A 14,145-nucleotide genomic window follows, 5' to 3' on the forward strand; every position below is an offset into this window, starting at 1 on the left:
TGTCCTGGGCACTGGTGAGGCCACACCTGGAGTGCTGTGTCCAGTTCTGGGCCCTGACTGCAGGAAAGACACTGAGGGGCTGGAGTGAGTGCAGAGAAGGGCAGGGGAGCTGGGGCAGGGTCTGGAGCACAAGTGCTGTGAGGAGCAGCTGAGGGAGCTGGGGGTGTTTAGTCTGGGGAAAAGGAGGCTCAGGGGTGACCTTGTCACTCTCCACGTGGCCAGGTGGGGATAAGTGTCTTCTCCCAAGTAACAAGCAATAGCACAAGCAGAAATGAGCTCAAGTTGCACCAGGGAAGGTTTAAACCGAACATTAGGAAAAATTTATTCTGGAAAAAGTTTTCAGGTATTGAAACACTCTGCCCACGGAAGTGGTGGAATCACCATCCCTGAAACTTTTTAAAAGATGTGTAGATGTAGTTCTCAAAGACATGGTTTATTAGTGAATTTGGCAGTTCTTGAGTAAGTTTCTTTCAACCTAAATGATTCTGTGATTATAGTGTACCTCATCAGGCTCTTGATGTATTTGCTGTGCCGCAAGCTTAACTTAACGCCTGAAGGTAAAGGAGGATAACAGACCTCTGAATCATACATTTTGCCTCTATTCAGCTAAGACATTCCCATTAGTAACGCTGCAACTTTTGTTAAGGCAAACAGTGAATGAGTCATTTATCTCTGCCCACAGTAATGCAGCACACGTAAGGAGTGAGAGAGGCATTTTGCATGGCCAGGGTACTGTAGCAAAAACGCTGTTTTTTCAAACATGTGTCAAAGGCTGTATTTATTTTCTTCTGTTGGGGGAGCTGTCGCAGATGAAGAGCCTTTTTCACTGGGATCAAAATTCTTCTTTAATTACTTCTTGATAATCATGATCTTTCTGTTAACAGGCATTCTTCACAACTGCTGTGAAGCCTACAATGTTGGGCTTCTGAAAGCAAAAATATTTTCTGGTCCACCAAGAGAGCAGTTTGGATATGCAGTTCAACAGTTTATAAATGAACAAGGCAAATGGTAAGCAATTTGAATGGCTTCGTTTATGTCAAGCTAAAAGGTTAAGTAAAAAATGTTGCAACTCAATGTTTCTTTTATAATTCCACATTTCATTTAAAGGGATTCTGGCTAATTCATTTTTATATTAGAGCTATCTTTTTACAAATAAATACTTAATGTTATTAAACAAAATGCTGAGATATCCTATAAACGTGTGCATGTGATGTTTCAGACTTTTTTCCTTAACACCATGTGACCCAAGGTCTTTCTTATGGTAAACTTTTATTTCATCTCCAATACACTGATTTCCTTACAATTACAATTTCTCTAGAATTTTAACTTTCATTTCATTCCTTTGTGTACCAGAGGAACTTTGTTACACTTTACATACGCATGAGATATTTTTCCATTTTAACATTGTTAGGGTCAAAACAAATTATTAGATCTGGTGAGTTGTAATTATTAATATTAAAATTAAATTAAATTGGTATAATTTTGTGTCTGACACAGTGTTAACTGTTTGCTTCTCAAGGGATGGTGTATTTGGATGTATTTGATAACACAATCATAGCAAAGTCTTGTGTCTGCTACATCTCTTCAGCCAAAAAATTTGACCTGAAATCCACTGTTGCCACAACATTGGGCTCGATGAGCAATTAGTAAAATATTTTTCCTAGCAGTAGTGGCTTCAAAAAGAGCTTTAACATATTACTGGGAGTAAGCACATTTAGTGGAAGACCCATTGTTTCCTCTTGTGCAGCCTCAGCAGGCACAAAGCTTCAGGTGTCTTTGTGTGTGAGGTCTCTTGAGTCTCTGAAAGCAGTTGAGAGCTACTGAACTCTTAAGTGGCTGTTTGTGTATGCATGGGTTTGAGTCTAGAGCACAACAGATCCATGTTATGGTATGCTGAGACACTCCAGACCTGTCCTCCTCCATGGAGGGGAACCCAAATAGCCAAACACTGGCAGTTCCACTTAAGTGACAACACTCAGTAACTGCACTTTTTTCAGTAAAGAGAAAGTAAGATGTCGATATCTGAAATCCATGGAAATACGCGTGAAAGTGTATTTTTCAGTTAAAGTTTGGAGCAGCCAGTGTGGAATTACTGAGGCAGCTGAGATGTTTGTGACGGCGCTGCTCAGAGGCACCGCCGTCGGCTGCAAACCTGCCACCCCCGACTTCACAGGAGCGTTTGCTTCCAGGGACCAGGAGACACAGCAAGAGGAGAGCAGAGCTGTATCCTCTGAGTTGAAACCTTGAGGCATTTCCTCTCCCTCAGATGGGTAGGCTTCCAACCTACCCCTGCCCTTCATCTGGTGCTGTGGTGGCTTCTCACTGTGTTTCTGACTGCTTCACTTATGTGTCTACTCACCTATAGATGAGATATCTCTTAAAAATAACAGCAACAACAAACAGAAAAAACAAACAAACAATAAAATAAAATCTTCTGTGTAAAGCCATTGAAGGAGAACAAGAATGCATGCCTGTAGTGAATTTAATGTTTTTGCCTTATACATGGAGAAATTGCCTCGTGTTTTATACTTCATGGGAGTTTTTCTGTAAGCTTGCAGAAGAAGCAGTAGCTGCCTGATCCATTCAAGCAATTTATGTTTTACATGTCCCTCTTTTGTTTTTGGTTCTAATATAAAAACTCCTCTACTACCACTTTCTTGAATAATGTGTGCTGGATAGAAGGAAAAAAAAAGTAACTTTAGTTTAATTTTTCCAACCTTACAAAATCATAGAATCATTTAGGTTGGAAAACACGTTTATGACCATGGAGTTCAACCAATCTTTTCCTAAGTATATGAATATTTTGAATCTGGTAAACTTCTCTATATGTAGGCACCATTAGTTCTTTCACTGCATGGTGTCTGACCTATGTCCAAAAATCAGAGAAATTTTATCAACTTGTGTTCAAGTAACTAGGAATTGTTAGAGACTCTTCAGTGAAGAAAAGCCCTTTTCAGTCTCCTGCTCAAAAAATCATTAGGAAACTTAAAAAAAAAGTGAGTCATATTCTACTGTCTTGTTCTCTTGTTTTCTAGGCTATTTTCTTTTTCTTGAGACAATCGAGCTTTTTCCTATAAGCATTATTAAAAAACAAAACAAAACAACAAAACAACAACCAAAAACACCCCAAAACCTAAATAAAAAAACCCAAAACACTAAAACCCAAAACAAAAAAACCCAACCAAGCAGACAAAAAAAAAACCAGCCCCAATCTCTTTCAAGTTGTTCTGTAGAGTTGTTTTCTCCTATGAGCAGTGCAGAGGCTGCAGTCCATGCAGAGTTCTTGTTGACATGGCTGGGAACAAGATAAACAGTCTGAGTGATTTTTGTGTCTGAGGGGAGAATTTATCATCATATGCTTTTGTGAAGAGATTGTCACTGTGCAGCAAGAATGTGATGTATTAAAGAACTCTGTCCAGGCACAGAGAGTGGGGCTGCTCACAGCACCGTGTGCTGCTGGGGTGCCATCTCTCCCCAGAAGAGGTTATCTGGAATCTGAGGCCCACCAGAAATTTTATTATTTCCTAGATTCTGCTTAATAAGTTCCCAGGGTGCTATATAAAATACAGCTTTAAAAATCCTATGCTCCCTCAAAGTGCAGAGAGGAGAGATACAGGAGATGGCAGTTTTATTATTCAGCAGTATTTCTGGGAGGTGCATCTCCTGAGGCAGTAAGAACTAAAGAAATGATAAAGGGAGAATTTTTGCACGGTTGGTACTGGTTTTCACTTTTGCTTGGAGATGAGTTCAGAGAGAAGAGGGAAGGCAGTCCAAAAGGAATGCAGGACTATTGAAGAGTCTGGTACATGTTAGGACGCTGTGACACAAAACACTGAGGAAGATTTTTTGTGTTAGAGACAGACGATCCAGGATAATTGGGCACTGGCCCACTGTGCATTGATGAGCCTTGATGCTGTGCGATGCTCATAAATAAGGACAAACTTGCAAGTCAAGCACAGTTCAAGCTTTTCATAGTGTCTGGTGGGAATTTTAAAATGGGAGCCCTTTAATGAACTTGAGGAAAACTGTGAATACCAGTGAAACTCATCAATTAGAAAAGCGGCTCACCATACAAGTAATTAGCCACCATAGAAACATAATTCAGTTTATGCTGTTGTTCTCACTGTCAAGAAGTCATCTGCATTGGAATCTTAAATTAAGACTCAAGTTTCTGTTGCTTTATAAACATAATCCTTTAGAAAGCCAAATTGTACCCTGTCAAGTTCATTTTGAGTGTGCATTCCTTGAACAGCAGCTAACAGTACATTCTTCAGAGATAACAGTACTTACTCCACGCTGACAGTTGGTTTTATAGCTGTCTCAGGTGAGGAAGATTGAAATAGTTGTAGATAGCTGTTAAAATGCTTTTACCTACACTCATGCATCTTCATACACATGCTCAGCTGTGTCTGTGTGCTTAGAATTTGCAATTTTAAAAATTATTTTTGGTTTTTAATTTATATTGTGGGATTTTTCTGTCTGAAAATATTTTGTTTCATCTCACTTGTCAGTAATGTGAGCACAGTAAAGTGCACTTACTGATGTATCGCATAATTATTGCACTACCAAAAGTAGTTATAAAAACCATTGCCTATGCTCACTGGTCACCAAATATAGTGGCTTTTCTTCTGAAGTTTTGTGCTGCCTCTTTAGACCAACAAGATATTTTGCCAAAAAGACATTCATCAAAAGACTTCATACATTTCTGTATGAAGTTCTGTTGAAATCAGTACATTTCAAAGCTTTCTGATTTTAATGAGGAAGGCCATTTCTTTTGAGGAGTATAATTCTTCTGATTTTTTTTTTTTATAACAGAAGCTGCCATTGTTGCAGCTCTGCCTTTTCAGTGCCAGAACCACTGCTAATGCTGAGTTCTTTACCCAGTTTTGTTTTCCCTGACTGCATGAAGCACGGTTTAGTCTTTTCCTGCTTGGAGAAGCTCTGGCTGCTTTTTTCTATGGCTTCTGAGTTTGTCACTCAAACTGTCTTGCCATAGCTCACTGTAGTTTTTGAACTTCTGGTTATTGCTGAAAGGATCAAAAGTTTTAGATGGTGAGAAGAACTTTAGTGTGTGCACAGAAGCATCTATGAGCATGAAGAGTTTTCTGGTCTTCATATGTACTCACCACTTCCTGTAATTGCAGGGAAAAAGGCCAGATGATCTAATAGAGGTTCTTTCTACTTTTATTTTCCTATAAGCCATTTTTGTGTTTAGAAAACAAAACAAAACACAACACAATAAAAAGCAAATACATGGAAAGAGAGGGAAAAAAAAAAAAAAGAAAGAAGGCAGAAAATAGAAAACATTCTCCGTCAACAGCTGGGAATTCAGCCCTTTGCTGTGAATTCTGATTTTGCTTTCTGCTACATCACAGTTTTCTGATTACTAGCTTTGTCATGGTGTAATTTCCCAGAAATAATTCCTGTTGCACTTTGATCTGGCACTCCTGCAGCTTGTGTGGTAAGGCATTGCTGCTGAACTTCATTTGACTTCCTAGTGCCTTTGCTTTGTGAACAGTGTTGGAGAATGATTACGGAGACAAATAAAAACATCAACATCAGTAGCAATATTACTTATTATAATTATATATAATTCTACTCTCTATAGTATTTTGTAAAGACCATCTGCAAGGACATGTAAAGAAGTTTTGTAAAACTAAGCATTTAACTCATGGCTGAAAAGGAACCTTAATTAATACATTATGCATGGTACAGTTTATTTGGAAACAAACATTCTCGAGTATTTTACTACTACTTTCTTGCATACTTTCCTGATATATTCTGTTTCACTTTGTCTCATGCATCCTGTCTAATTACAGTAAAAAAAAAAAAATTGTGGTTGGCAGGATGCTAGCCAGATACTCCCTTGCTGTCTTCACTTCTGATGTTTTAGAAGGATACACATGCATTTTCCCAGAGCAATGTGGTGTAACTCCCTACTGTAATGGTTTATGTTAATTTTGAAAGGCAAGTAGATTTCTGATTTCTTATGTAGATTAAGGCTGGTGTTTTACATAAGGCAAGGAATATGAAATAATTAGAAATTACGTTATTTCCTAGAGCCTTTAAGACTGGCAATTAAAAATAGAGGGCTGAGCTTAGCATAAGTCAGTTAATATTTTTTTCTCAGGCATATATTTATGACAGGTTAGACTAGTTAAGTCAAATAATGGAATGGGTTTAATAGCTCTGTTCATTTCTGAAAATCACCATTAGTAACAGTTAGTTCTAAGCGTGAATTCTGTGTATGGAGTGGTATTTTTTGGCCTGCAATGTAGATATGACATCTTCAAGGAATACGGAAAAATAAGTTAATTAAATAAGTCCCAGTAAACTATGAGAAATGAGAAAAGTTTGTCTTGCTTCATCTGCTGTTCATATAATGCAGCAGCTCCAATGTTAGTTCCAGGGGTAGAAAAAGTAAAATTATCTTGTGAATGTTAAGTTTTAGAAGTGATGGTTCTTTGGTACAAGCAGATGTCTGGATTGCAGTTATTGCTGAGGGCAGGGAAAATGGGAGGCAAATAATACCCATGGAATGAGCAGAAGTATGCATGCTGAAAAGGAGAGAACACTTTTAGCAAACGCTAAAGCGAGGATGAGGTTTGTCTCTGTCAGTAGCAGGGGTGGAGCTTGGAGTTAGTTGGAGTTGGATTTGGGGTAAGCTAGTGCTCAAACATGCTTCTGTTCCTCTTTTCCTTCTCACTCACTCTTGTCAGTGAAAGTGTGTGGTCTGGGCCTCAGGAAGACCTGTGGCTGCAGAGTGGTGCCAGGACGACACAGAGGTTCACAGTGAGTTTCATGACCAGATGGGAGTGGTTGCAGGGGGTATTTCCAAGATACAAGGTATTTCCAAGATACATTCTCTGAACAGTAGCTGTCATCCTGCAAGGACTCTGAAATATGTTTGCCTTCTGGGAAACTTAGAAAAAAGGATACAAGTGTTTATTAATGTACGCAGAGCAATGTTCAGCTTGACAGTTAATGCTGGAAAGCAGTTCCAGTTTCAGATACTGCACAGACAGTGTTGCCTTCCATTTTAAAACCATTTCCTGTTTCCACAAAAACTCCTATCCCTTCTCTCCCATCAGCCCAGTTAGCATTTTACAGCTCTACCAAACTCAGTAGTACCTAGCAAGGTGGGAGAGTGTAACACCATGTCTTCCTCCTGCTCCTCTTCCTCCTTCCTCCCGCTATTGACCAGCTCCAGCCCTCTGTGTCGCTGCAAGTATCTGCAGATTATGTTATCTCTTGGCACATGACCAGTGCAGTAGTTGCTTATGAGCTCTGTTTATTTGGTGCTGAGTTGTGGCGGTTCGTTTTTCCACTGTGCTGAGAAGTCCCAGAAACACTCATAAAATAACAAGAAAAATCAGAGGCCTCCTCACAGCTACTGCAGTGTACGTTGTTTTGTTAGAGGCATTCATATGAACCTAAGTTGCACATTTGGAGATGCTACAAGTACACGAAGTTCTGTTCCTGCTGCCTTCATGATCACTCTTTTCCAACAAGGTAATTGAGGAGTTAGGCGTCCTTAAAATATCCAGACTCACAAGAAAGAGAATCTGAAACCAAACCCCCAGCTGAACTGATATAATAATGTTATTTGTGTTTAATCGAGGTGAAATAAACTTAAAAAAGAAAATGCAATTAGCATTATTTTCTCTGAGCAAGCTAGAATGGTCTAAAACTCTTTCTTGTGCATCTAAAACTCTTTTTTTGTTGTAACCATTTTATTCAAACTTGTAATAACATCACAGCACTAAAATCAGATGGTCCCTAGAAAGTTAATATGATATAAAAAAATTGCTTTGAAATATAATTTCACTTTTTGTTTTCTTAAAGCACAAGTTATATTTGTGTTAGATACCTATAAAATTTTAGATAATAGCAATTTTGCTCTAAGAAACCTGTTGACCAACTAACAAAAGATTGTTTCTAATGGAGCTCAATATTCTGTATTGGGGAAGACATTGCTTGTATTAATTACTACCGTGGATTGTTCTGTTTGAAAATAAAGTCATATTGCTGCTGAAGCAAATACTCATAGTCCCTGCTTTTCAATAATCTGTTTTATTTTTAATAACCCTTCAGATAAAAATGAAAAGAATCTTGAAGAGCAGATGTCGGGGGAAAACCTTATGGCAGATGAAAAATTGAGTCAGAGGACATGAATTACTTTGTGTTGCAGGCAAAATTATCATAAGTTTTAACTTTCTTGTTCAGGATTCCAGACCTTTTGCAGCACATTGTTACCACCTCCAGTATTTTCTTAATGACTCAGTGTTATCTAGGTGTGGTAGTGCTCAAGCTCAGGCATAAGTGTTTGATTGTTGCTGAGCAGATCCTGTAGAAAATGTTTCTTATCTGTTAAAAGAATAACCTAAAAGGAATCAGTTAACCATTAACTGATAGAACGATAAGTAATAATGTCTCTCGATCCCCAACATAAATATTTCTAAGTTTTTATGTATCTATATCTATTAGTACCTTCACTGACCTGTGACATAATGTCACATTAAAAACAGTGCATGTGTTTGAGGTAGCTGTATTCCCAAAGGCTCTCCCATTCCTCTTCTCCACCAAAGCTGCCCCTGGTGAATCCAGTGCAGTGTACTGACCTGAAGGTAAAGCTTCTGAACAGTTCTGGAAAAGACTCCTACACCTGGATGCCTTGGGTGCTATATCTTGTGAAATGTGCCATGCAATGCTGCTGCTGAACTTTTTCAGTATTGTTAAGGACCTAATGAAGTTCCTTGTCCTTTAGGTTGTTGGTTGGTTCACCCTGGAGTGGCTATCCTGCTAACAGAACTGGAGATATATATGCATGTCCTGTTGGTGTGTCGAAAAACACATGTAAAAAATTGAATTTACAAGGTATGTTCTAACTAACAATGTCGTGCTGCACTTGTTTAGTTTTCCCTTGTCTTTGCACAAGGCCAATCTACCTTATTAAAACTTTCCTTAACTAGTTATCTGCATAATCCCAGATTCTCTGGAGGTGTGTGTATGCTGCAAGGCCTCAGTGCTGATGAGGCGTGTCTGACTGAGCAGAAACTGGTGCCTGCCACTGGGCTCAGGCCAGGTGGTGCCAGCTGCTGGAGGCACTGGGTTCTCAGTGTCACCCTCTGGAGCACCTGGGCTCTTCAGCCTCCAGCCAAGGGGCAGGAAGTGGGGCCCTAAGCCAGTGGCTGGCAGGTGCAGGCATCCAGGGGCAGGTGGCTGGTGGGGGAATGCCTGTCTCTATCCTCCCTAAACCAGGTATGGGTGTGTCTATTTGCAAACTAACTATAAAATGGAGTTCAGGTTTGGATACAATGAAAATATGAGGCAGCAGGGTGTGCTGAGATGCCTCCTTTATGTTTATTTGTAGTGCAGATCATTTCTGCCCATCGCTGCCCCTTCCAGCTTTTTGTCTAGAGCCTGATACTGGATCAGAGGAATCTGGTGTCCTGAGGAATGTAACAGTAGCTACTCAGCTGTAGCTACTCAGACAGCCAAAAAATTCAATAGGTAGATTATTTCTTCCTCTCTTTTGCCTTCAGCTCTCTTGAGGGCAGATACTTTGAATGGCCATACTTAATTGTTGTCTATATTTAATGCTTAGCAATTTTTTAACCCCCTAAGACTGGCTTTTGTTTCTTTTGTCTCAGAATTGTATGCAGCCATTTGGAAAAGGTGCCTTACATTCTGAAAAACCAAGTTTTTTTGAAAGGAATTCTAATGTAGTAAATTGCTTCTACATCTTATTTATTATTCTGTCATTACTTAATCTAATTTTATTTCAGCTTTAATAAATATTCCAAATGTGACTGAAATTAAAGAGGACATGAACCTTGGCTTGACTCTGATACAGAACTCAAAAACTGGAGGATTTTTGGTATGTATCAAGATCATAAGCAGGACACACAGAAACTGCTGAGGAGAATTGAGAAACCAGAATTCTCCACATTTTTTCATAAGTCCAAGCTAAATGTATTTTATTATGCAGCATGGATTGGTACATCCCAGTGCAATTACTTGTGCTAAAAAATCAGTTTTGAAATGTATCATTAATACAGGAAAATGGTGAAGTCTCTCCTTTGTTGTTGATCTAGACATCTTATCCTTATTAATGTCTCAGTAAATTAAGTCAGACAATATAGGCAATAATATTTCCACCATTAAATTGTTTAAGGCAGCCTTGTATAGTTCTGATTCTGCTTTCAAAAGACTTTATATTGTCTTTCCTCTATCATCCACACTTGCACAGGCACTGTTCTCCTGATATATCAGTATTTCTAGTCCCTTGGATATGTGATGTGTTTTATTTGGCTAGTGAGCTTGGAAGAGTATGCAATTTCTCAGTGTATATTCCACAAACCACTGTCCTTGCAGCCTGCAAAATAGCATTCTTACTCAAAAGGAAGTGAATGTCTGTTTTAATGTGCTTTTTTATGATCTTATCATAAACACGAAAATTGTTGGTGTGTAGGTGTATCTCAGTTTGATGTAGCCATGTGCAGTAAGTAAAACAATAAATCACAGAGAGAAGAGCTCTAGGCTGTCCTTAACCTTTGAAATTTTTTTGTTGCATCTTCCTAGTAATCACAAAAGTATTCAAGTATTTATTATATTCATTATCAGGTAGCTCAGTTTACTGAAGTACTTAAAAGAATGCCTAATTCCAACCTTTCCAGCAGTTCTCATGGAATTAGTAAAATTACTCTTAACTTCAAAATACAGCAACAGCAATTTTCTTGGCTTTTGTGCCTTGAAAAGGCCTTGATTAAAAAATCTTATTCTCACTCTTGAATAATACATTCAATTACTGTTAATGTCCTATGCATACACACTTTTAATCAGTATGAGTAACTGCAGTGTTTTAAAATACCTCATGCAGGGAAATCTGTATTTTCTCATAACATTTTAACAACTCTCAGTTAAAAAGTATTTCCTGATCCACATGTTATTGATTGATTCTCCTTAAATTGCATGGATTTAAAAAGAAAAAAACATAAAAAGCCAGGTTGAATTCTAAGACATAAACAGCCACTCAACGAGAGTTCTTTTTTTGGCATAGGAAGAATGAGGTACTGGAGACAGGTGCTTATCTGTGACTCAGCCTCAACAAATACCAAAAGCCCCATGACTGAGTTGTGGCAGGTACTGAACCCCATGTGTGGACTGCCTGCTCGTATTTGCAAGCTGCCTCCAGCCAGGACTTTGCTCAGAGTCTCTGTGGCAGCTGGCCTCCGTGATGGGCTCTTTGAGTTATTTCAGGGTTTCCTCCTCCCAGCTCACGGCTCTCCTTCCTCCTGTGGCCCCTCTCAGGCTCCATCTGCCTGTCCCAGTCTGTGCTGCGTGCTCAGTCCCTGGGCTCCTTGGCTTGGGAGCGTGACCCAGGCTGGCAGGTCTGTGCTGCAGTCCTGAGTCCTGCTGCTTCGGCTGTTTGGTGCCAGGGGATTGCTGCCCACAGGTACTCCAAGTGCAGGGCAGTCATTTCCCACATGCTCATTACGTTTTTCTGAGGCGTGCTTAGTTCTGTTGGAGAGGTGCTGAAGAATTTCACTGATGGTTAAGAAGGTTTTTCTGGATTTCCCATATAAATTTTTATCAGTTTGTTCACTGGGCAGTGCTTTGCCTTTAGTTGAAAGAAGCAGTTCTCATCTCCCTGCATGTAAAATCTCCCTTCTCTATTTGACATCCCACAAACACCATTCTCCTTTGCCTTCCTAAACAAATACAGAGGTTTTTGGCTGAAATGTTCTTTTTAAAAAACACTTCTTTCAAACATCAGTGACCAGGTCTATGTTGTATTCCACATGAGTCTTTCCCAGGCACTATACAGAGTGTTTGGTATTTCCCCAATTTAACAGCTTCTCATCACACATCTTTAAGCTGTATTTGCTTTGCATGCTGGCTGCATGCTTGCAGTCACCTTGCAGTCATCCAGTGCCTGATCCATCTGCTTCTCCCCCATCCATTCAATGACCTTACAGTTGATGTCCACATTTTTTAACATTACTCCTGAAGGGCAAGTCTATGTCCCTTTATAGCATTCTGCCTTTCAAGTTCATCTGTGCTTGATATGTGATCTCCCCTTCAGTAATGACACATCTTAAATTTCTGACTAAAGCAATGCTAGAACATTCTTTTTCCTTTTTTTTTTTTTTTTTTATCTCTGAAGATCAACAAAGATTATTAGAAAACTTTTGCTTTTTGCTCCAAGATTAACATCACAGTTTTGAACTACCACCAATACAGAAAAAAGGTTTGAAAACAGGGGAAAAAGACTGAAGTAAAATGAACTTTAAATTAAAGGCCTGTAACCCTCCTCCAGCTTCATATAGATGATTTATTTTATACCATTCATCTCTCTAAAAATCTGTCTTTTTCAGTAAGAGCTAACTATGGCCCATGTAGCAGCTTAAAAAAGCACTTATCTCAAGATCAGATAATGTGGATATACTTCCTTTCTCATCTAGAAAATCCACCATCTGGTCAAATATCTTCGGATAGTTTGATGTTGCCTCTTACTGGGAAACCAGTGGGTGATTTAGCTCATTTTCCATTTACTTTTGAATTTAATTACCTTTTTCTGCCCTACAGTATTCTTGAGAAAAGTGTAATAGTCTCTCTTTTCCTAAATAGAGGTAGGTGCAAGCAGAGAGTGTGTGTATATATATATATATATGTATATGTATATATATATATATATATATATATATATATATATATATATATGGAAACTATAATTTCTCACAAAACGGTTGGAGAGAGGTTATGTAGAGGTTATATTTATTTCTTCGAGTTTCTAATGTTTTCTTTTAAGAAGGAAATACACCCACCAACTCGCCACCTCAACCCACACACACACAACTCCCGCTATATTCTCACGGCAAAATACTCTCTTAATATGTGGTTGATGTGAGTGCATATAAACTTGTATAAAGACGTAAATAACAGCTGGTTGATCCAGCTGAAAATGCTTCTTTTTACAGAGATTGTTTTCAGCAGCGAAGCAGGGTCATTTTCCCCCCAAGACCACGAAAGGCGTAGCCGGGGGTGGGGGGGATGCGGCCAGGGGCGGATCTGTCCCGCTGGTGTAGCTGAAGGGGACAGTGCTCCCTGCGGGTCGGGAGATGCTGCAATTTACCCTGTAGATGCCAGGTGAATTCCCGGTGGGACGAGCCCTTCGGATGGGTCCGAGCTGTTTGTGCCCGCGCTCCGGTCACTGACCCCTCTCCGGTCACTCACTGACCCCTCTCCGGTCACTGACCCCTCTCCGGTCACTCACTGACCCCGCTCTGGTCACTCACTGTCCCCTCTCCGGTCACTCACTGACCCCTCTCCGGTCACTGACCCCTCTCCGGTCACTCACTGACCCCTCTCCGGTCACTCACTGACCCCGCTCTGGTCACTCACTGACCCCTCTCCAGTCACTCACTGACCCCTCTCTGGTCACTCACTGTCCCCTCTCCGGTCACTCACTGACCCCTCTCCGGTCACTGTCCCCGCTCCGGTCACTGTCCCCGCTCTGGTCACTCACTGTCCCCTCTCCGGTCACTCACTGTCCCCTCTCCGGTCACTGACCCTTCTCCGGTCATTCACTCTCCCCTCTTTGGTCACTCACTGTCCCCGCTCCGGTCACTCACTGACCCCTCTCCGGTCACTGTCCCTGCTCCGGTCACTGTCCCCTCTCCGGTCACTCATTGACCCCGCTCCGGTCACTCACTGACCCCTCTCCGGTCACTGTCCCCGCTCCGGTCACTCACTGTCCCCGCTCCGGTCACTCACCCCCCTCTGGTCACTGTTCCCTCTCCGGTCACTCACTGACCCCGCTCCGGTCACTCACTGACCCCTCTCCGGTCACTGACCCCGCTCCGGTCACTGTCCCCTCTCCGGTCACTCACTGTCCCCTCTCCGGTCACTGTCCCCTCTCCGGTCACTGTCCCCTCTCCGGTCACTCATTGACCCCTCTCCGGTCACTCACTGTCCCCGCTCCGGTCACTCACTGTCCCCTCTCCGGTCACTCACTGTCCCCTCTCCGGTCACTGTCCCCTCTCCGGTCACTCACTGACCCCTCTCCGGTCACTCACTGTCCCCGCTCCGGTCACTGTCCCCTCTCCGGTCACTCACTGACCCCTCTCCGGTCACTCACTG

The 14,145-nt window shown here is 40.9% G+C and overlaps 1 protein-coding gene across 5 annotated transcripts in view; it reads left to right on the forward strand.

Annotated features, from left to right (window-relative positions):
* ITGA2 (integrin subunit alpha 2) overlaps window positions 1–14,145 on the forward strand; it is a 68,427-nt gene that overhangs the window by 18,077 nt on the left and 36,205 nt on the right. For all 5 annotated transcript variants that reach the window (XM_015652895.2, XM_033520612.1, XM_033520609.1 and 2 more), the window contains 3 exons: window positions 885–1,008; window positions 8,768–8,877; window positions 9,789–9,880. In XM_015652895.2, the coding sequence (XP_015508381.1) occupies window positions 885–1,008; window positions 8,768–8,877; window positions 9,789–9,880 (326 nt within the window). The remainder of the gene's footprint in view (window positions 1–884; window positions 1,009–8,767; window positions 8,878–9,788; window positions 9,881–14,145) is intronic.

This window comes from Parus major, chromosome Z (genome assembly GCF_001522545.3).
Source record: "Parus major isolate Abel chromosome Z, Parus_major1.1, whole genome shotgun sequence".
Lineage (NCBI taxonomy): Eukaryota > Metazoa > Chordata > Aves > Passeriformes > Paridae > Parus > Parus major.